The 23,214-nt window shown below is 44.9% G+C and overlaps 2 protein-coding genes across 2 annotated transcripts in view; one reads left to right on the forward strand and one right to left on the reverse strand.

Moving 5' to 3' along the window:
- Positions 1-23,214, forward strand: part of cav1 (caveolin 1) — a 481,528-nt gene that overhangs the window by 273,575 nt on the left and 184,739 nt on the right. The window lies entirely within an intron of this gene.
- dusp6 (dual specificity phosphatase 6) lies at positions 19,033-23,213 on the reverse strand (the record flags this gene model as incomplete). Its single annotated transcript, XM_084018360.1, has 3 exons — positions 19,033-20,703; positions 22,141-22,578; positions 22,853-23,213. 3 exons carry the CDS (start codon positions 23,211-23,213, stop codon positions 20,390-20,392), a joined length of 1,113 nt encoding a protein of 370 aa, XP_083874486.1. The 3' UTR covers positions 19,033-20,389.

Below are 23,214 nucleotides of genomic sequence, written 5' to 3' on the forward strand. Positions count from 1 at the left end.
ACCGTTGAGCCGGGTGGTCGGTTCCTGGAGGCGGGCTGTAGCAGGTGCCAACTGGAGGGAAGTCCTGTGTTATCTCTCTGCCTATGCAAGACCTGCAGCAGCAGTGACACCTCACCTGTTTAATCAGGGTGTCACTTTTCATATTATTTAACAAATAAACCATACATTGTGAATGCATAGTGCTACAGTACTGTACTGGTGAGGTTGACCCCAAAACCCAAGGGTTTGTAGTAAAATTCCCAGAGAGCGGCCCTTAACCCCAGCTGGTCCAGGGTCAATGCTTTATCAAAATCAAAGTCAAATTTCTCCAACACCTGAAAAGAAAAACAACCCAAAAGCCAGTGTGCCAATGTGTGCCAATGTGTGCTTAGTCTGCGTGGGGCTTCAGGTTTGTGTTCGAGACTGGTATCATCCCAAAGTAACGTTGATTTATTTAACATTTTTAATTGTTTTTTTTTTTTTGTGTTTTCCATACTTATACATACATGTTGTTTTACATTTCACTCACATGCACACTTATGCATACATGAATACTTATTTTGAGTGCAGCCGTGATAAAAACATGGTGTACGTTGTGTCAATGATATGTGGTGTAACCTTAAAATGAGATCAGAAATTGCACTTGAAGAACTCTGCAGGACGTCTGACTGCCTACATGCACATACAAGTAGTACCAGGAATAGTCAGCAGAAAACATAAGATCTAGTAAGAAATAGTATTTTCATCCCACTGTGTGTACTCTGGAAGCAGTTTTGAAGTTTTGGTTTTGGTCTGCAACACAATCAACGGGCAAAATAATGGATTTGTTGATGAACCCGTCTCTGAATGATCATACTTGAATATCTGAATGGACCCTGACTCAAGTGAGGGTCCGTCACTGGTTGAATCGTCAAAGCTCCATAATGGCTAAGCATCTTGTCATCTTTTCATTTACAAATATCCCCTATACTCCGATACCCTCCCTCCGTCCAGGTCAGTTTCTCCCTCATTGTGATTCCAAATTTCTCTCACAGTTGTAAATGCAACCGCGAGGAAGGAGAGAAAGGCTCCTCGGCAGGGAGCGGGGGAGGGAGGGGGGAGGGGAAGGGAGGATGGAGGGAGAAGCAGGAAGGAATGGAAAAACAGGGATTACTGCCCTGCATTGTCCTGCCGCTAATCCCTCCTCTTCACACACACACACACATACACAGAAAAAAAACATTTGACACCTTCAGCGGCTCAGCTCAACACTTCCAGTTCCTCCCACACACTTGGGGTTACACAAACTCACACAACATGGCAGCACGCACATTCTGCTCCGTCCACGCTGGGATCCGCCCCTCGCCGGTGGTTGGGGCTCTCTCGTCTGTTACACTCCTGCTTCTCCTTCCTCCTGTCTTTCATGCATTCTCCACGACTCCGCCCTCCTCTGGGGCCCCATGAGGCCTTTGTGCAGGCCGATGGCCTGTGGCGAGCCCGGAAGACGGGGTTACACAGAGTGCACACCGCACTCACTGATGCAGGATTCCCAAGGATTTTATGAAGGGGAATATTAAAATCTCTCACTTTTTATATTCCGTGTAGCTTCCTGTGCGGTGAACCTCATAACCCTGAGTCATTTATAATTCAAAAAAAGACATCATCCCAATCACGGATGAAACAATCTTTTCCTTCTGTAAAAGTTAAAATGCCACCATGGAAAATGGGTATTAGTATGTAAAAAAAATAATAAATGAGCCACACAATTGCAAGTTTGACTTATTTTGAGATGGTGTATTTATTCCTTCTTCAGTCTTCTTGAGTCACGCAAAAAAACTACAAAGTTGGGAAAGCTTTATGTTTTCGGTGTAGATAGGTTTTAGGAATTGTTAACAAAATGAAAACTATAAATATTAGCAACCACATTTAAAGGCAAAAACATTGCTTTAATGCGCTGATCAGTTTTGGGATTTTGGTCTATTTTTTCTTCCATAACTTCTTTCAGACGACTGGAAAGAAAACATTTAAATGTTTATTTTATTACTTTGTCTATTTGTGTCTGTACTTTTCTTGTAGTTGATAATTCTCATTTCCATATTCATATCCATCCTGCCTTTCTCACGCCTTCCTCTGTGGGCGGGGCCACTTCGCAGGTGAGGTGTGACCTCAGCGACCTTTTGACTCGCACGCCTTTCCCCCTCCTTCTCATTTGGAAAGAATTTATTTTCAGGTCCTTATTTCCTTTTCATTGCCTCTGGCCCCCGCCCCCTCGATGCCCCCTCCCGGGGCAGTTAAAGTGCAGCTGTCGCTCTCAGCTCTCTATTATTTGTCCCGAGGGGGCCGAGCAGGGAAGGGACAGAGGACGAGACGAGTGGGGGGGAAAGAGAGCAAAGTATGGGATGATATTTTAGCATTTCTGGGAAGTCGTGGGTGTAGATTGCTCGAACAGGTGTGACTCCGGTTTCTTTTCCTGCTCTTTTACTGTGAAAACCATCGTGTTTGCAGCGTTAGACAGTTAATCAGTCTATTGTGGAGGTTCAATGTCATTCCTCAAATTCTGTGAAATTCAAAGTATTTTACCTTTTTTTGATATAAATAAAATAACAATATTTGTTTTATTATAGATCCTCCATAAAGATGTGAGACGATGAGTCTGTGGTCACTGTATAATGGAGGAGGTGAAAATATTTAATATTACCTTGACGGGGAGTAGAAGAGTTCACATTCAGAATTTGTTTTATTCACACATTTAAAATCAACCAAAGACAAATTACTCGACTTAATGTACATATTTTCTTCAGCTCCGATGGTAATCAATGACCACTTAAATCGAGGTTATTGGTTTGGTCATATCATTTCTAAATTTCATGTTTCTAAGACTACCATTATTTGAAATGTGGAGCTCTTATTTCACAAAATGATCTGTGGGTCTTGGACCAACACAGACCACATTAACTGGATCCTGGGACTCAGAAGACTCAACTGTTAAATGTTCCTGAAAAATAGTTTTGTTCCAGTGAATGAATGAGAGTGAGAGAGCGGTTTGGCCGATGGTCCTGGAGGCCTTGCGGCCGTTTGAGCGTGAGTGAATCGGGGGTGGATCCCGTCTGTAAGAGAGATCACTCTGATTGGTTCTACTGCTTCGGTGAATCTGTGCAGAGAAACGGAAGCAAGGATACCCAAGTATTTCCACGATGACATGACCATCTGGAAGGAAGCTGAGCGGTGTGAAGATGGTGGGCAAACGCTGCTTTGTTACATGTGTGAATCACGTCTACAGCTTGTACATCCACAGTCTTCCTACGTCTTCCGGTTCCTCTTTCCGAATGATCAATACAGACTAGTGCCTCCTGCTTGTGTGAGTTATTTCCTCTCACTCAGGAGCAGAATGCACATGCTAGCTGGCTGTAGTGTTCACCGTGTGTTCTAGTAAATGTGAGATGTCAGTTCTCTGAAGATGAATTCTGTGATATCTGGTTTGGAGATTGATCCATCGCTGCTGCCTCAGGAATTAAGTCACCTTACGGAAGTAATGATACTATTTCATGCGATAGTATGAAAGTAGCATATTCTCCCCAATTTAGGCAAGAAATTTTGATTATTTAGAACATATGGATCATATTGGTTATGTTGTTATAGATGTTTTCATGCTCAACATTGCGTATTCTCATGAATTTTCGTATGGAAACGTACGAAAAGTTATGTAAAAATGTTTGTGTATTATCCTACGAATATCTAAATGACGCCAGTGCGCATGCGCGATTCCCTGCAGTGAAAAATCGCTTCCATTCCTTTCATTCATTATGGAAAATGCAGCATAATGCAGCATTTTAAAGCTGTTTCGGCATTAAAGTACGTTTTGATGACATTCCTAGCGAAAAATATGCATTTTGTTCTCATATTAATCCTTCAGTGAATGTATACGATCTTTCGTTTGTTGGTTAGGGTAAAAGTTAAGATTAGGGTTAGAATTGGAGGAGCCTGGTATCGAACCGGCAATCTTGCGGTCGCCTGCTAAGTCCCTCTACCTCCTGAGCTAACCCCCCCCGAAGCTTATGGTTTAGGTCTGATGGTCTCTAACTACCAGCATAAAGCGCATCGTTTACGTGACTACGGCTCTGTGTAATACGTATGAAATCATACAAAATGATCGTGCTTTACTTTTCGTACTTTTTAGTACGAAAGCTGAGTGAGAGCAGCCTGAATGTCGACATGAATTATTCAAGCTCATTGCGGCCGTTTTCCTGTGAAACTAGTCCACCACCTGTTTGCTTTCTTGATGGCATTTGGGTGGAGTATCATTTGAAAGACATCATACAGTATGACTTGTGTCAGTTCGAGAGGTTGATGTACGGATGAAGCCGAATTGAAACAGCTTTTTCACTTTCCAACTCTTTTATTTCCTCTGCTATAAAACCGAGGCGGCTGATATTCACTCCACTAACCAGCTATGTCACCTTGACCAGAAAGAAAGCACCACGTTAACTGAACCCTGTCGGCCCGTCAGTCTGTCGCACCGCCTGCTACCCAATCCATCTCACTCCTCCGGATCAGTTTGGCCGAGTTGAACAAGGGGTCAAGGCAATTTAACACTCCTCCTGCATTGTAAAATAGGGGAGGAAGGGTCAGGGCCATGCAGGTGGCGGTCACTTCTGTGAGGGCCGTCTGCATTCTGTGTGTGTGTGTGTGTGTGTGTGTGTGTGTGTGTGTGTGTGTGTGTTTGTGTTGGGGTTTGGAGGAGGGAAACACTGCCACTGGTAAACATCATCATTAAATGGATTGTTTTGTTTCAGTCTGTGTGTGTCTGTGTCCTTGTTTTTCTGTCTAGTGGGGACCAAGCCACCAAGTTTGAGGACATTTATTTTATTTTCCTACTTCTTGAAAAAGCAATTGAATAATCAAAAATCTGGTGATATTCTATATTATCCTTATTGCCAACGGGCCACCTATTATGTACTCAAAGCCTGATTATTGCTCTGTGCCAGAGAGCTAATTATGGATACATTATTAAACAACCCAACTTTATGACGTGTTCATTACCATGAACACACATACACACACACACACACACACACACACACACACACACACACACACAGAGACACTGTAGTTTTTATTTAATTTCCAATCTCACACACACTTTGCTGCTGATGTAGAGGCAAAAAAAAAAAATCCTGCAAAAGCACTATTTTCTTCTGTTTGATTAATGTTTGCCCAGCTTTTAAGGAAATATATTTTTGATTTATTTTTAGTTTTGGTCTTTTATTGGGAACAAATGAGTTTGGGGCTGAGAGCCACAGAAAGGGAAGTTGTAAAGTATCGAGAGGTAAAGTATTGTTGTTGGCTTTTTCTTCAAACAATGTAGAATAATAACTTTTCCTATAAGACTCGGTTTAACAGTTCAGGTTGTTCGAATAAGGTCAGGGTTAGGCTACAGTGTGCCATGCTCCTACAAGAATAGAAGAACAATTGCAACTCAGTTGCCTGAAAAAATGTTGCCATTGTTCAGTATCCGATTTGCAGTGATGTACAACAATATTTTTTTCCTGGAGACAATAAACACTGCACATTGGATGTATATTCGTACATTTAAAAAGTGTACGTCCAATGTGGGCTTCAGTGTGTGCTCGCCAGTGTCTCTGTGGTTATTTCTCCACAATTTGTATAAACGTGTGTGTGTGTGTTTTAGTCAGTAAATGTTAGTCATTAGTGTTGGTCTCCAGGAACAGAGAAGGAAGGAAGTATAATGTAACAACCAGCCTTCTAGGGTTTCATGATGATCACCAGGGCGATTCTAAGCAAGCACACACACACACACACACACACACACACACACATGCACATCCAGTATCAAGCCAAGTTATGGTTTATTTAATTGTCTGTTGTCATGGATTTCCTTCTGTGTTTGCAATCATCCTCCCACGATGTCACCGGATTACGTGTTTCATTGAGAAAAAACGCAGACGGCGCTTACCTGGAGGTGGAGGTGGAGGTGGAGGTGGAGGTGGAGAGGTCACTTCCACAAACACATAAACTGCTGTTAGATGTTAGAAACACATGATGTCTGAGGCGCTCTCTTTCACAGGATATTTATGATGTAATATGGCTTCTACGTTCCTGCGACAGCATCTGACTCAGAAGTCAGACTCCGTCTCCCACTTGCCAGATATAGTTCGATACTTTAGACGGATGAATGGACAGCTTACACATTGTGAAATTATCACTCCTTTTTTCTGCGGAGGTCGTCACAGAAACGAGGCGAGCCAGCCTCTTTGTGAACTGTGCGAGCCGGGAAGCCGGAACAGGAAAAGAAGCTTTGAAAACTCTTTGAAGGAGTTTTGAAGACGTGTTATGTGGGCGAACCGCCACCGGGGGGATTTAAAAAGCTCAGAACATTGATATGAAGAAGATAGAGTTGGTTGCGCGAGGCCGCCATCGTTTCATCGACATGCTGTTTACACAGCAAATTCGCTTGTGCTTGAAGAGTTGTGTAAATGTGCACGACGAGCAAAAGTTCACCTTCCATTGTTGTTTTGGTGCGCTAGAGCTTATCGTATTTCCAACTTCACACTACTGTCGACACCGACATGGAACGTTGGCACACGTCGGCCTCTATTAAAAAAATCTCAGAACGTTGATCTGAAGAAGAAGATAAAAAGGCACTAATTTCTTGCACAAGGCCACCCTTGTTTCATCAACATGTTGTGATGCACAGCAGGACAACAGAAGGGGTCTGTGAATATTATTTTTATGTTAACCTGATCCACTATCTATTCCTCAACCTGACTAAGTCATCCTGTTGCCTAAACCTTGTTTTAATCCACAACATGGTAGATGCAGTTTGGGCCGGTTGAAGCCATAGAAGAGTCGTGATATTGGTGGTTCTGCTGTTAGAGCACACGGAGCAGCAGGATCATGTAGCAGCAGACATTCAGTGCATTCGCCACCATTAACATTCTTTATGTTTTTGGAGAACTCATGTTACCAGAAGCTTCTCTCCTTCAGTATAATATAGCATCAGTTTGCCAAATCTGCTTAAGTCCCCCTTTGCTCGGAGGTTTAACGTGTCTGGTCTCCGGTGGAGAAGGCGAGCCGTCGACACAAAGAGGATATTGATTTCAGGACGTTTCCTCTTCTTTCCTTTCACCTAAGTGTCAGTCGGACGGACGGAGGCCCACGGGCTCGGTGTCGGAGCTCAGCCGGAGACTTTCGCCCCAGTTACAAAGAATAACGGCAGGTCAGAGGTGGTCGAGTTCCTCCTCTGCTGAAACCCTGGAGCCAGCATGTCTAGCTCACGTAGACTCAGCACTTAAAAGATGCGCTGTGGAAACAAAAATGTTGAGTCTACAAAAAAGTACGTCGGTCTAACAAATGTGGTCGACAGATTCACTTTTCCCACAAAACATCCACAAGATAAATTTAGCCTAGTTGTAAATATTTGAAATTAGCATTGTTTACATTCAGGTACACAATCTTAATATATTGTTTGCTACCTGTTATTGCATTGCAGCATTTCTTGACTTTTTACCGCGTGGTAGGACTGTTTCCCAACCTCCATGTGCACCCACATACCTACTTCATTGTGCACATGCACTGTAAAAAAACAACAGGACAACAAGGACCCGACTGTAGAAAAACATCTCCAGACTACTTGAGGTCTACAAGCCACAGGAAACCTTTAAGTGAATGTAGTTTAAAAGCCTTTACACACCAGGCATGTGACCACAAAACAAAGATGCAACACAAAAATGCTGACGTGTGAATATTTTATATCATGGGCTTTTATTGTGAAAGGTGTGTATCAATATAAGCGCAACTCAACAGTCGATGCCTTTGTTTGCTGTTTGAAAAATAATCCTTGTTCTTTTTTGTGGTGTAAAATTGATGTTTTGTGTGAAAGACCTTAAAAAAAGCTCTGCATGCCACAGTAAATCACACTCTACATGTATATATAAATATAAATTTAATGTGGTTATTCTTGGTTGAAGGTTCATCCTCCTGGTCTTATGATGAACGTATGACAAAAAAAAAAGTATTTCTCCATGGTGGGTTAGTGCTTTCATCTAAAGCAGTTTCTTTTCTTTCTTCTGCTTGAGTAGTTCTCTCAGAATCCAGACAAAAGATGAGGCCAAGGAGGACGGGGCCGAGGAAGATGAAGGCCGAGGCAGAGGAGGAGGACAAGGGGGACGAGGAGGGCCGGGGCCAAGGAGGATGGGGCCTGAGAATCGGGTGAGCACCAGCATCCTTCAACTGGACCACTGGTGTTTAAAAGTAGTCAAGAAGTCCAGCCAACTCCAGTACATCAGAGGCTTGGAAATGTTTCATCTTTGGTTGCGTGTGTTGATTGTAACGATTGTACAAAAGAGTTACTTATCTTAGAAAGTAACCACTAAGGAAGAGAAGGCATTCAGTGAGACTGTCTAGACTTTCACTTAATAGATTGAATCAGAATGAGCCTTTAAAGTCTGCTGTGCTGATGAACATCCACCCTGCTGATATGTCCTCGAGCCAGACCCTGAACCCGGGACCAGCTCCTGCAGCTCCACTGTGAGTCTGACCCTGACCTCTGACCTCTCTCCTCCAGGAAACAATAATCAGACAGTATGAAAGGGGGGCGCACCAAGGGAGAACATTACATTAGACACGCTGAAATATTTACAAGCCTCCATCGGCTCCGGAGCCTCCAGCCTTCATCAGGTGCCGGGGCTCTGCCATCCGGTGTGGCCCCTGCTGTTTGTTAATGGACTTCCTCCCCCGACTCCAACAGAAGGTTGACTGCTGTGTTTACACGCTCGTGGCTCAGGAGGAAGACTAGCAGGTTAGAGGTGTTTTATTGAAGAAGAAGAAAAGCCGATAGGATTCTTGTTTCTTGTGTTCTGCGGATGTTGAGCGGACTTGTTTGCAATAACCGTGAGATTTATCTGTCCATGGAAAGTGCAGAGACGGATAAATGCTACAGTGTGTAGAAGGTTTTACTATAAGGAATTCATATTTTTGCCTTTGTTATTTTTAGATGTAACCAGAAAGAAGGGAAGTCAATGTGCCTCATCAGCTGTTGAAACTCCCTTGTTTTTCTGTAGGTGTGAAAATCTCAGAAGCAGCCTTTTCTTAATTATTTCAGTCCTCCATATATCATTTCTGTGCAGTGGTGGTCAAATTTGGCAACATTTCCTATTGAAAGGATTTCATGAATTATCTAAGCCAATGTTATTCTTCGTAATAAAGCAGAGATATTCATGCCATTAGCAGAGTCACACATTGTGTCTATTTTGGTGAACGTCAACGATCCTGTGAATATTCTGTTTATCACCCAGTCGTCGGTGAAGTGTGCCGAGATGGTGAAGTGATGAAGTGTGATTTCCTCCCACTGTCTCCCTTATTAGCTCTCTGTTCCCTGTTGTCACTGAAGTGGCACAGTTGTGTCAGCAGCGTTGCTCATACCTGGGCCGGATGCACACTGGACCGGCAGGCCTGGATCTGCCTTAATCACCCACTTCCACCTCTGTTCCTCGACGTGCCAATGTCCTGCCGAGGGCGGACACTGATAACAGGAAACAACGCAGCCGCACCGGCGAGAAACAGGAGGCGGCACTCCACTATATTATTATGGTTTCACTAATACAAGGGCGGTGGACTTGGGCGGCTGTCGAGAGTCGACACACAGTCAGGAATGCTACTGATTCACATACAAGATGTTCTTCTGCACTTTGGAATGAAAGCTGTCAGGGACTTGAGCATCGGTGGCAAGGAGACAAGGGCGGATCCTAACCTCCCTCTTAGATTAACACACACACACACTGCCCTTCAAAACTTTGGTAACTCCTGCCACAAATGCTTGACTCGTTGCAGTCAGGTGTCTACAACGGCAAATTAGTGCCACTGGTGGTAAAAATATGTAATAATGCAGCCAGGGGAAGACAATATTCAGAGGACAAAAGTGGCAAATATAAGAGAAAAAAGTTTCAAATTTTTCAGATCAGCTCTCAGCTTAATTGAGATTCTGAAGTCATATATTTACGAGAATATACGATTGTCATGTTATGGGTGTTTATTGATCATCATCTAATATGCCAGCGGTAGTATTCTCTTGTTGTCATTGTTGTCATAGCAACATCATACAGCCTGTGTTAGTGGAAACAATTAACGTTGAATTTGATACATTGTAAAGTATAGCATTACATGTTTATTTTGATGTAGGCCTACAAAAAATTGTGTGTGTGTGTTGTGCATGTCTTTTGCTAGGAAAAGGAGTTTGATGAAATCAACTACAAGTAGATTATTTCTGTATTATATTCCACGATTATATTCCTGCATCACAGCCAGATTGATGTGTTGGTCACAACTGACACTATATGCTGAAGGTGTAGGCTGAAAATGGAGGCCAACAGACAACACAGTGAAAATCAGTTAAATGGGCCTGATAGCAGGTCTGTCTGTCTACGTGGGCGGGATGTGATGTTGTGTAATTTCTAAACGATAATGACTATTTATACTCCTCTTGAGTCGGCTGCGTGGGCTTGATGGAGACGGCTTCGATGATTCACCGCCGTTAGAGATCGCCTTTTGTCAACCATAGCTTTTCTTTGCTGATTCTCTCACGCTTTATATCTCGCTCCCTCCATCTCTTCTCCTCAGCAGATCGATAATACAAAGATCACTGTGGCCACTTCAGGTGGAGGCCGCGTGGGTGGAGTGAAACGTTGATTCAAGGACTACAAAGCAGCCAAAGATACATTTTTGAAGGAGAGGTTTCATAAGTCTCTGGTCTTACTCACAACAAATTTAAAGTAAGCAGCATTGGCCCGACCAATCTGGTCGCTGTGCGTCCTTAGTTTTAATTCACTCAATGACAAAACGATTCTATAAATACATTTATACTTTTTTAGCATTTAAAAAGGCTGATAAAAGATGTTAAGACCTATTTCTCAGCTAAAAGGCCTTTTTAACCAATGGAAACCAATAAAACAAACCTTTCATATTATAATTAAAATGTACCACATGTGGCACCAAACTGCTTGGTCTCCTAAAATGTATGTTCATTTGTTTTTTTGAGCTATCACAAATACAATTTTAATCACAGTCTGCCTGCCTTCACATAGAGAGGAGGAGGCCAGGCTGGGTCAAACAAACACAGGACTTTCACCCAGGAGGCCCTGTCCATGTCTCATTTGAAACCAAAAGAAACACTGACTTAATTAAATTTACATCACTAACGTAATACTTATTTTAAGCCAAACCGTGATTTTTTTTGCATTTTATTTTTATTTTAATGACATTGGGTGTACATGTTAGCTGTATGGAACAATTATAAAAAGACAAAAGGCAGAAAAGGACAAAAGAAAATATCTTTTGTCCAACAAACTACAGCAGTCCACAACCATTTCAGTCCCATCACAAGCTATTCAATAATGACTGAATGAACTGGAGGAAATGGTGGAAGATCTGTTTGTGTGAGACCAAAGAATCCAACACAATCTGATCGGTATGGGATGAAAACATTTCCAAAGCAGAGCTATTTCTCAGCTCATACAGGGGCATTCTACAACTTCCACATGAAACTCCAAAGACATGACGCTCGTGGTTTTCACCATTATTTTTTTCAAACCATGATTTTTTATTAAAGTGATGGTTCGGAGTGAAATGGACCCTAGGTAATTTTCACCATGACATCCAGCCAAACACCCCCTCGGAAGCATTTTTAGCGATGGTCAGCATTGGTCAAGATAGCTGCTATCAGCCTAATGGCTTAGTACTAGCGCCATGGTACAGAGGGTATATCTCGTAAATTACCCCACTAATAATGCATGGAATGTTACACGGAAGTGGCGTCTACGCTGCGGTAGCATAGCAGCCGAGGATAGAAGCTATCAGGCAAGTGTTCTTTTAAACAAACTCCTGGTTTACTTACAAACTTTCAAATGCCTCGTTTTGTGAGTACAGATCCTATGTGTACTACTGCAGAAGTTTGGTAACATTCCATGCATTATTAGTGGGGTAATTTACGAGATATACCCTCTGTACCATAGCGCTACTAAGCCATTCGGCTGATAGCTCTATCTTGACCAATGCTGACCATCGCTAAAAATGCTTCTGAGGGGGTATTTGGCTGGATGTCATGGTGGAAATGACCTAGGGTGCATTTCACTCCGAACCATCACTTTAAACAAGTAGTTTTGTTTGGTTTTTGCCTCAACAAAACCTAGTACCGCTGTTTGTTTTGTTTCAATTAACAACGATTAAAACACGGGTCAGAGTGTCAGTTTATGCTAAAAACATAATATATACACACACACACACACACACATACAGTATATATAATGACACATGACTGAAGGGTTGCAAGATAGTTCTCTAAATCTGGCACTAACCTCAAATTTCGCAAAGACACAGGATAAAAGCATCTGCTAAATACTGTAAATGTGAATTTGTTTGAATGTAAACACGGTCAGCTTCAGTATATGAGGATTATAGGCTGCCATGGTTCACAGAGATCCAGGAAGCTACAGTATGAATCTGATTCTATTATTCACATATGTATCTACATGCCTGTTTGGGCTTTTAAAGCCAGAAAAACAACAACTCAACTTTCTCATGTGACTGCGGCTGGTCGTCATGGTTTGAACAGCAGGTTGTTTGTGGTTTGGAAAAAAAGGTGTTTGTGTTCCTCTCAGAGCTCAACACCCGCGCCTCTAACCATCCTGATTGGTTCCGCCCTGATGCCTATAATGGTAAAAGCCTATTATGGTTATAAACCATGAATGTTTCCCCCATTACTTTGCCTCAATCTGGGACAGCTCACAGCAGCACGTGCAGCGCTCGACAGCCAGCTATATCAGCACCATGCAAATCCATCAGCTCCGCACATGGATCACAGGGGGAGATGTGTGTGTGTGTGTGTGGGGGGGGGGGGGGGGGGGGGGTAGAAGGTGGGTGTTATGAAGACAGGCAAGCACATCCGCCAACTAATGAAGAGGCAATTCAGGAGGACGGGAACAGTCTAACTATTTCTGTCACCGGCAGAGAAGCTCGTCAGGTGACATTCGAGTGCGTTTGATGGGGAAGCAGGAGGAAGTTTGAGGCCACAAGCTACAACTCTGCTCGAGGAAAAAAGGAAAAAATACGAAGCAAGCAAACAACACTAATTTTGTCAGAAGAAAGTTTGGATTCCACCTTTTGGTTCATTTCGGAGGCAACTGTCATCTTGGATTGGACATTTTTCACCTCAGGAGAAGCTTTTAAGCATTCAGCAGACAGCATGAAATAAGATGTTTCCTAATAGTTGAGTTTGCCTCTGATACGATCATTTTGTAATTAAAGGTTTTTCCAAGGCTCTCCAGTCTCAGTGTGGTTGTGCATTCATGTGTTGTGCCTTGTTCCACCATTACAGAATAAATCTATTCAGATTTAACAAAATGCTCTGCAGAACCTCAAATGCTAAGTTTCCCCGTTCATGGAAACAGGGAAAGTGTTTGTGGTAAACCCCGCCTCCTAATAACCTAAACTGCATTCTCAGTTAGCTCTTAGGGAATCTTATTTTCCTCTAACCAGATGGTTTGTTACACAGAAACCATCTGAGAAACCGCCATTGGAAAGTGTTTGGAAAAGGGAAGGCACTTTCAAAAACACACGTGGCAGGTGATTGGATGAACCATCTGTCAATCAAACTCCTACCCCTTTATCCTCTCTGTGTCTTTCCCACTCTCGGGAAACGACAATCAGCTGCCGGATTCTGGTCGCAGCCAACACCTGGTCAAAGTTGAGCATTTTTTTTTTTACATAAAAATCCAATATCTTTTTCCTCCAGTCACTCCTCTTCTCTGGAACTCTCTACCACAACACCTAAAGTCTGCTGGGACTGAGCCCCAAGCTTTTGGAGATGACTTTGTGTTGGAGTTAAAGTTTGAACACCTTAAAGGTTAAATATTGTGTTAAAGTGTCAGACTGTTCCAGAGCAAAGTCGAGGTCGGGTTGTGATCGCAACTGTGGAAAGTGTGTGGGCTCAATAGCTGCGACAGAGAACACTGTATTATACTACACGCACACACACACACACACACACACACACAGCAAAACAACAAGGCCCAAAAGAAAGCTCTTCATTCTGACTTTCCCCCTACTCCAGACATTCCTTCCCAGCATTCCAGAGGGCGTGAAGGGGTCAGAGGTCACAAGTTATGATCTTAACAGTGGGAAAGCATGGTAATAGAATAAAAACTATGTTTGCACTCTATCCAGACTCATGAGGACCGAATTATAGATGAATTCCCTAGACCCCCGACCGCATCCTGAATCTGATTCCAACCTTTAAAAAAAAAAAGTGTAAGATATGAACAGAAATTCTCCTCCCAAAAAAGAATCACTTGTTCCAAAAGCGAAACAGAAGAGAAAGTAGTGGACAAAATTAGTTTGAGTTTTTTAGTCAAAGCTGTCAAACAAACACACTCGACAAATTGTGAGAAAATGTCTGTGGAGTTTAAGGGAAGGAGAACAGGTGTGTAGATGGTTGGTGGGGTTATGGTTAGTGGAAATGAATGTAAATAAGTGTACTGTCCCCAAAAGTGACCTAAGTAAACAGTGTGTGTGTGTGTGTGTGTGTGTGTGATCTGAACGTGTGCAAATCCACCGACAGGAAATGTTTTCAGGGGTTTCAATGTTTTTGTTTTTTTGTGAACGGGTCCATCTGTTGCTTCCGAAAGGCTAATCCCTGAGCGGGATTACTAATCTGGTTAGTGTGTGCATGTGTGTGTGCGTGCGTGCGTGTGTGTGTGTGTGTGTGTGTGTGTGTGTGTGTGCGTGCGTGAGCGAGAGCGCGAGAGAGAGAGATTTGGAAAGTGTGATGGTGTCGTGATGAGATCGTAATGGTTGGCTGAGACAATGATAGCATGGCTGGCAGAAGTGTATGTGTGAGTGAGTGAGTGAGTGTGTGTGTGTGTGTGTGTGTGTGTGTGTGTGTGTGTGTGTGTGTGTGTGTCTGTGTGTGTGCGTGTGTCTGTGTGTCTGTGTGTGTGTGTGTGCGTGTGTGTGTGTGTGCGTGTGTCTGTGTGTGTGTGTCTGTGTGTGTGTGAGGGTGCCTTTGCAAGTCTGGAACTTGTAACACGATCTGCCGGGGCAACAGGAAATTGCTGGAGTGGATGGAGAGGGGGAAGCAATGTGACATGAGACAGGTGTGTGGGGGAGGGGGGGGGGGGGGTGATGGAGGGATGGATGGACAGAGGGGTGGATGGAGGGGTGGAGGCTGCTGTCAACACACCATCGCTTCAGGGTGAGAGGGACAGGAACCGTTAGCGGAGGATTAGCAGGCCCCGCTTGCCTTTATTTTGAGGCCAGAAAGGCCGGTGGGAAGTGGGGCAGGCGCTCCACGCCGAGGCCACAGCTGGATGTCGTGTCCACGCTCCATCATGAAACGGATGTGGCATTTTCAACGCTGCAGGATGTTACTTTGCAACACGTGCCAAGAGAAACATGCATGCACCACACACTGATTGATTGACACCATCGGTGCCAGGAACTCGATGATGATTTACTGTCCAGGTGCTGATGTCAGTCTTACAAAAGTAACTTTTTGGCCCCGTGCTGGAACAAAAACCTCGCACTCACAACATGGCTGCTCCAACGGGAGGGCCGTGTTGTTACGGAGCACCTGGACTTGTGAGCCATTTCTGCTGTAACGTCTTTCTCCAGCCAAACAAAGCAGTTGAGCTGTTATCTAGTAGGATGATATCAGGTTGGAACTGTTTCTATTCCACTCTGATGAGAAAAAGTGTGTATAAGCAGAAAAGTTCTCAGAATTTGTAGTCCAGTAGACTCAAGTTTTTCTATATTTAAATCAGATTAAATTACAGTTTTACTTTTAAATCATGTTGCATTATGTTTTGTTGATGAATAAAGAGCAACCGGAAGAACAGATTCATCCGACTGGTGCGTGTTTGCGAGAGCGATACTTCAGGATCGCCTGGAGAGAATATATAAACATTTCAGCGCAGTTTCCATCTGGATTCAAGGATGAAATGGTCACACTTTGGTGTTCATGGGTCAAAGGTCAAGGTCACTGTGAGGCTGTCAGGCAATTGTAGTTCATAGCTGACTTACTTGGCCCCCGACATCATGCAAAGTTTTATTTTGGTAAACAAGTATCTCCATATTGATGAAATTGTATTTAGTTTTGGTTTACATCAATAAACTTGGATTTACTAAACAAAGACTTGTTTTAAACAACAGAGCTCTGCATAGTTTTCAATCTGGATCTACTTATTTGAAACGTAGCCTTGCTAAACTCTTGCGGAGCTATTTTTAGTCTGAACGCCTGCTCGTCTCCTCACTACTGTACATTCTGTCATCCGACCATATGTCCGCATGCCGACCCCCCCGCCGGCCCTCGCCATGACCCAGACATGCGTGTTTCCAGATCCCTGTATGGCCTGCCCTGTCATAGCCGCCGTGATGGAGGTGCTGATGGGGGTCTGCCAAGCCCATCCACATGCCGGTCTAAAATTAGCACCAGTAGTTTCCTGTGCCCTTTAATCCTGAGCTTTAAAACCCACGAAAGGCCAAGCCACAGACAGGAAGAGCAGCCATGAGAGCCCCCCGGGGCGCTCGGCGTGCCGCGCATACCCCCTGCCCTATCTGTCAATCCCAGTCCTGCCATGACATCACAGGGGCCTGTTCTAAGAATAACCGCTTCCCAGGCCTGGATAGAGTTGGGTTTGGGGTTTGATGGATGATATCCGGTAGGCTGAATGCGACCCGTCCCTTCACCTGCAGGTTCACAGGCTTGATCCCCCTCATCTGCCACAGTGTCCTTGAACTGTCAAGTACAAATCGCAACTATGCTGCACGGGTTTCATAGACATGTTTATGAATATATTTCCATTACTTTTTCATGACTTTGAGGCAAATGTGATGCGGACATGCAAAAAAAGGAAGCTATTAGTCACGTTTGCTGGTGGTTTTCCAAAGTTACTAGCCACTCAGCATTTTTACAAGCCACACATTTTGTCATTGCCATTAAAGTTGACTGGTGTGCTGTAATTTTCTAAATTTATAATCCTTTTAAATATATATTGCCGCTGTAAACTCCCACATCAAGACATTGTAAAATGTACAACACTACAGTCATCGAATATTCAGCTCTGATAAGCTTGTGTGTGTGTGTGTGTGTGTGTGTGTGTGTGTGTGTGTGTGTGTGTGTGTGTGTGTGTGTGTGTGTGTGTGTGTGTGTGTGTGTGTGTGTGAGTGTGTGTGTGAAGCTTTTCCAGGTCTTTCATGACCAAATGACCCTGTATTTATAAATAGGAAAAAACAATGTCTGTTTCCTGTATTGTGCTCTTAGTTGGGCAAATATTTGTAGGTAAAATAGAAAATGAAGAAACCTAAACCATTAAATGTAAGTCAGTGAGTAGGAACTAACTTACGGATTACTATACTTTGCTGTTACAGCTGGATTGTAGGAGTCATATTATTATGAAATGATTACCCAGGAAACGGAAAATATGGCTTGAAGTGGAAAGTGGGCGAAGGGGAGAGCGTTGGCAGCGACTGAAATGTGGGAGTCCGTTTATAAATCATTCATGTCGGGACACGAATGTGCAGGTTTAAGCCTTTTATTACGTCGCTAATGATTCACCCGCTTTGTTCGGCCCCAGCCAGATTGTGTTTCCAGTACAAACCTAAAAAAGAACACGTCACAGACTGTTCACTTCATCTTGTCTGATAATTGTTTATGTATTATATATTATCAGTTATTAATGTAATTCATTTATTTTGCTTCAAGTTTTCAGCTTTCTATCCCTTTTGCATGTTATTTTCTCTCTATATCATTTCTATATAGATTTTGTATTCTGGTGTGGATATTTTGTATATTTTAGCTATTTTTCATAAGAAATTGCTAAAATCTTTAACGAGCTCAGAACGTTGATCCAAAAAAGATAAAACGTCGGTAGTTGCTGGCATGAGGCCGCCGTTATGATTTATGATGCACAGCAACTTCTGCTTGCGGTTTTAGATCTGTGTAAATGTGGACGACGAGCAAAAGTTCACTTTCCGATGTTGTTTTGGTGCGCTCCAGCTAATGGTACTTGACACTACTGCCAACGCTGTTCCACGTCACCACCTCTCTGGTTAAAGCCGGGATGCTTCTTTATAAACGGTGCGATGGCGGCGCACCGAGGGCTCTACTCTCCGTGGTTACAGAGGGATCTCAGCTTCTGTTCACCGTCCTTGGCGATGAAGTGAGTCTGTTGTTGGTGTCGTCTCACTCTTAACTTCAGTCTGAGGACTTCACATCATGATGAGCGCGTACATGCTGCACACATTGAGGGCTCAGCAGGCAAACAGGAGTCTGTTAGAATCAGCTGACGTCCATTTGTCTTTTAACTTTGAGCAAGGCTTTGCTTATCCCTTAGCCCCCCCCAACACACACACACACACACATACACAGCACGTGTGTGAGCTGTGAAGCGAGTCGCTGCTTGCGTGAGAAACCCAGAGTTCCTCCTCCCTCTCCCTCTCTGTGAGGATCATCTTCTCCCGAAGCCTCCAGGTCTTTGCAGGTACACACAGTAGAGCTCGCTATCAAATAACAGCGTCTCTGGGTACTTCCCGCTCCCTTTGATGGCTGAGTGCAGAGGCCTTCAGGAAGCGCCTCGGGGAGTGTGTGTGTGTGTGTGTGTGTGAACTCAAAGCCCTCGCTGCAGAGCAGCACCTGGAAAAACCAGTTGTTCTGTTTACAACGCGGCTGGAATCACTTTGTACCCGTCGAGCAGCTTTTTTGTGCTGTTGGTGAATGATTGTCGCGGAGGACAGAGTGTGCCGGCACATTGTCACGTAAGCATCATGTGACGGGACACGGTCATCCTGAACTGGAAATGTGAGTGCGAGAGTCGTGGAGTGCTGCGGTTAATGAACGGCAAGAGCTCGGCGAGAGCTCGGCGAGAGCTCAGCGAACAGCCTCGTGATTCACGGCGGCCGTTTTGCTGTCGTGACTCGGCCTGCTGGGTAACGTGGGCGAGGAGGCGCTTACATAAAACGTGTCCCTGTGGAAGCAGACAAAGTGTATCGATGGAAAACAGGCAAGTGTAAAGTGTAGACAAAATAGCAATTTATTAATAAGTTATCTTTTCTTTACATTCGTAGGAGAGGGGGGGGGGGGGGGGGGGAGGGAGGGAGTGGCAGAGGTCACCAAGATGGCGTCCTCTGGAGAATGGCCTTCTCTGTAGAGGGGCAACGTGAGCCTCAAAAAAGCTCCAGATTAATTTTTCTCTCATCGTGACAAATAAAAACTGCATTTCACAGAGTTTCCCTGAAGAGGCGAGGTGAGCAAAGCCTCCTGACGTTGTCCACATGTCGGAGGCTTCTACCCCTTGTGCACGGATCAGGATTACTCACATTAACCTTCAGAGTTCTGACTCAACTTCTTCTACGAGGTGCCAAATTAAAAACAGATATTTAAAAAAAAATATCTGAGGGAAAAAAATGGCGAGTCTCTCTGAAGGTTAATGCAAAATAAAAACCTTCTGAGCACAAAAGTAAGGCAAATGACCAAGGTGACTTTGATTTGTGAGGGCGGGTCCGAAAACACGACCCGTCGGCTGAATCCACACGTAAAGCAATTAGCAAATATATTACACATGTACACATTTTTTGCTCAATTCTTGGAAAAGCCTACTTGATTTTTGTTTTGTTTTTTTGGCATAATCAACTTAAACATACTGATCAATATGCAGTTTGTTTACTTACATAAAAGTAGAATATGAAACAAAGAGTACCCATTTGTTGCAAAGGGGTGTATATATATATATATATATATATATATATACTAGAGCAAGGCTTTTACTGTCTTTTTATATTAAGATATATACACAATGTATAAATGTTGGAAAAGACTCCACAAAATGCAAAATTGAGTCCAGTTCATAGTGTGCCTTCTCAAGCTGGGGGGTGCTCCGACCTCCACACAGGCGAGTCTTCACAGAAGACGAAGGAGACAATGCACCCTGGCGAATTAGGGGGGGGACCCCAAAACTGACATTTAAAAAAGAGAAAGTTCCATATTTCGAGCTGTCCGGTTTGAACAACCGAGTCTCTTTGGCACACCAGCCAGGAGCTCTGAAGCGTCACGTACAGTTGTCCGACAGAAAGAGATGTAAGACCTCAGAGTCCGACAGTGATATAAGATTGAAGAACGACTCTCTTCCTCTTTTTCTGTCTCTCCTCATTCGGACGGCAGCAGCTGCGTCTCGGCCGGACGGCCCTCCGGTAACCGTGGTAACCGCTCTGCAGCAGTCGCCTCAAACCAGCTGTATCAATAAGGTCAAGTGCCCTGTCCCATGGCAGACGGCGGAAAAAAGAGAAACTTTGTTTGCAGCTTTTCCCAGTGGGAGGCCCACAAATACCTTCTGGCAAAGAAAGAAGGGGGGGTCACGCCAGCAGGACCTCACGTGGACTCCAGGGGGTCCAGCTGGAAGACGTTGTGGTTGGTCGGCGTGGTGAAGTAGAGCTGCTGGCTTGGCGCCGCTATGCGGTTGTCGCATGGGCTCTTGAGGCCCAGCGTGCGCTCAAAGTCCAGTAGCTGGCCCATGAAGTTGAAGTTGGGCGAGATGTTGGACTTCTTCATTTTGACGATGTCGTAGGCGTCGTTCATGGACAGGTTGAGCTTCTGCATCAGGTACGCCACCGTCACCGTCACGGAGCGGCTGATGCCCGCCAAGCAGTGGACCAGGACGCCACACTTCTGGCCCCGAGCTTCATCTGGGAGAGGGAGAAGAGGACGGAGACGTTATTGACTTTGGCCAGAATCACACAGCAGAATCATATAGAGCAAAAATGTCATGTATGACAAACAAATCAAATGTTTAGTGGCATCTTCATTTTGCTTGCTTTCCCTTAAAAATAGACATTTGCAAAAGATCAGTGTGCAGGATTTAGTGGCATCTAGTGGTGAAGTCGCAGGTATCCTTAAAACTAGAGGGCCGACTCACTCTGAGCAAAGCAGAATAAGGATTCTGTGTTTCAGGTGATTACACACTGATGAAATTCCATTTTCAATAGATGGCCCTTGAAGTCGTGAGCTGTTATTATTTGACACAACAAAACTTATGTGAAAGTCGAGCTGTGTTGAAGGCTGGAGAGGGTCCAGGGAGGAAGTTATTACCCCGGCGGTCTCCCAGGCGTGTCAGTCAACAAATGCCACCAGCACACATAAACACAGCACACATTCTTTTGGGGGGGTTGGCCTGGAGGAGCCGGTTGGGAGATTGACTATTACGGTCTATTAAACCATTCTTCTGCTCGCCGGGGCTTCTCTGACAATGGTGCCATTTGGGCGTGTAAACGTAGGAGTCATGAGGGCACCCTGTCAGGGCGAGCAGGATGTCAACAGGGCCTGTAAATGGCTCCTTTTGTAATGTGGAGGGAGGAAGGAGGGAGAGGGAGGGGAGGGGGGGGGGGGGGGGGGGGCAATGTCATGTCCTAGATTACTTTCAATGCCACTTCCTTCCTGTTGAGCTCAAATTACTGCCCTCCCCTCGTTCACTCTCCCCCATTCTCTCGTTTCAACGTAGCCCTTTGTGCAGCAATTACGAGAGAGAGAGAGAGAGAGAGAGAGAGAGAGAGAGACAGACAGAGAGAGAGAGAGGCCAGGATGTCATCCATTGAAGTCAAATCATTTGTACACAGTGCGTTTTAGCTTGCGTGCCATTAGGGCCATGCAGGCTTGTGTTCCTCCGCCTCCACACAATGGCCCTAATCTGCCTGCCGGCCTGATAAGATCACAGCCGGGGACACCTCATCTTATCTCAACTGTGCAATAGGAACCCAAGAACTTCCTGGCACGGATAAGACTATATCCCGTTAATAAGATTATGTCCGTGACTATCTGCCTGTGGCCCCTTCACTGTGTCTGCAACACGTTCACAAAGATCACACCTTCCTGGTGGAGTGATTAGTAGAATAATCAAGTCGCTCTGCTCCTCACATGTGAGGATCTGCTGCTTTGTGTCATTGTAAATACACATCTTTGACCTTTTGAACCAGATGAAAACAAGCAATGTGAAGTGTCACCGTTTAAAAAAAAACATGTCCTGGCACTGAAAACCATTTTCAGCTGAATCACTGAATGGAATCCTAATGATTTGCAGCCCTAAAGCCCGGAGGTGAGAGCAGCTGCTGCGGGTTTCCTTTACTCACCGATGAAGCTGATGGCCTCGGGGAAGAACTGGGACAGGTTCTGGCTCCAGTGGTCCGAGATGGGGATCTGCTTGTACTTGAACTCGCCCGCGTTCTCGAAGAGGTTGGGCAGGTTGGGGGTCACGTTGAGGATGTACTTGATGCCGTACTCCTCCAGCACGTCCAGGTTGGTGGAGTCCTTGGCGCATCCCAGGTAAAGGTGCGGCAGGATCTCCACCGGGAAGGAGGGCTGCGGGTTGGACAGCGGGCTGCCGTCCGAGTCCGTGGCGCTGCTCGGGTCCCGGTCGATATCCGACTCGATGTCCGACGATGAGTCGGAGCTGATGCGCAGCCCGCCGAGGCCCAGCACCTGGGCGGTGGGGGAGCTGGTGGTGGAGCTCCCGTCCAGGTTGGTCTCGCACAGAGACGGGTACTCGGCCTGGAATTTACTGAAGCCGCCTGGGGGGAAAAGGCACCAGAAATGTAATTAATATAAAATATGAGTTGCATTCAACTAGAAATAATTTGGCTGCATGTTATTATTATTTTTTTTTTCATCTTGCAAATGTCTGCAAACTCATCCTCATGCCTTTAAACATAATTAGCTACTCATTTAAGCTGCAAATAAATATCTCCGGAATGTCCCATTAAAGCGCGTTTGCGTCTCTGCGCAACATCTCTGCGGGTGTGAATGAGGCAGCGGCCCCGAGAAACGTGAATGAAGCGCACTCACCCTCCAGATAATAGGCCTTGTAGCCTTCGTCCTTCATCCTCCGCAGCAGCAGACCCAGCACCGAGCCCCCGTCCACGTTCTCGTTCCACTCCCGGCTGTACTCGTCGTACAGTACGATGGTGCCCGTCTTGCAGCGGCGCACGAACCTCTCTCGGTCCTCGCCGTCGGAGAGCAGCGAGCGCACGGGCAGGTTGCCCTTCTTGAGCCGGCGGAGCATGAGGCTCGGTATGGCCACGTTGATGGCCGTGTCGACGTGCGACGACTCGTACAGCTCCTGGGCCCGGCAGTCCATCACCAGCAGGCCGTCCCTGCGCGTCTCCAGCTGCTCCCGGAGCCAGCACACCGTCTTGCTGATCGCCATT

Source organism: Eutrigla gurnardus (assembly GCF_963514095.1).
Source record: "Eutrigla gurnardus genome assembly, chromosome: 9".
NCBI classification, from domain to species: domain Eukaryota; kingdom Metazoa; phylum Chordata; class Actinopteri; order Perciformes; family Triglidae; genus Eutrigla; species Eutrigla gurnardus.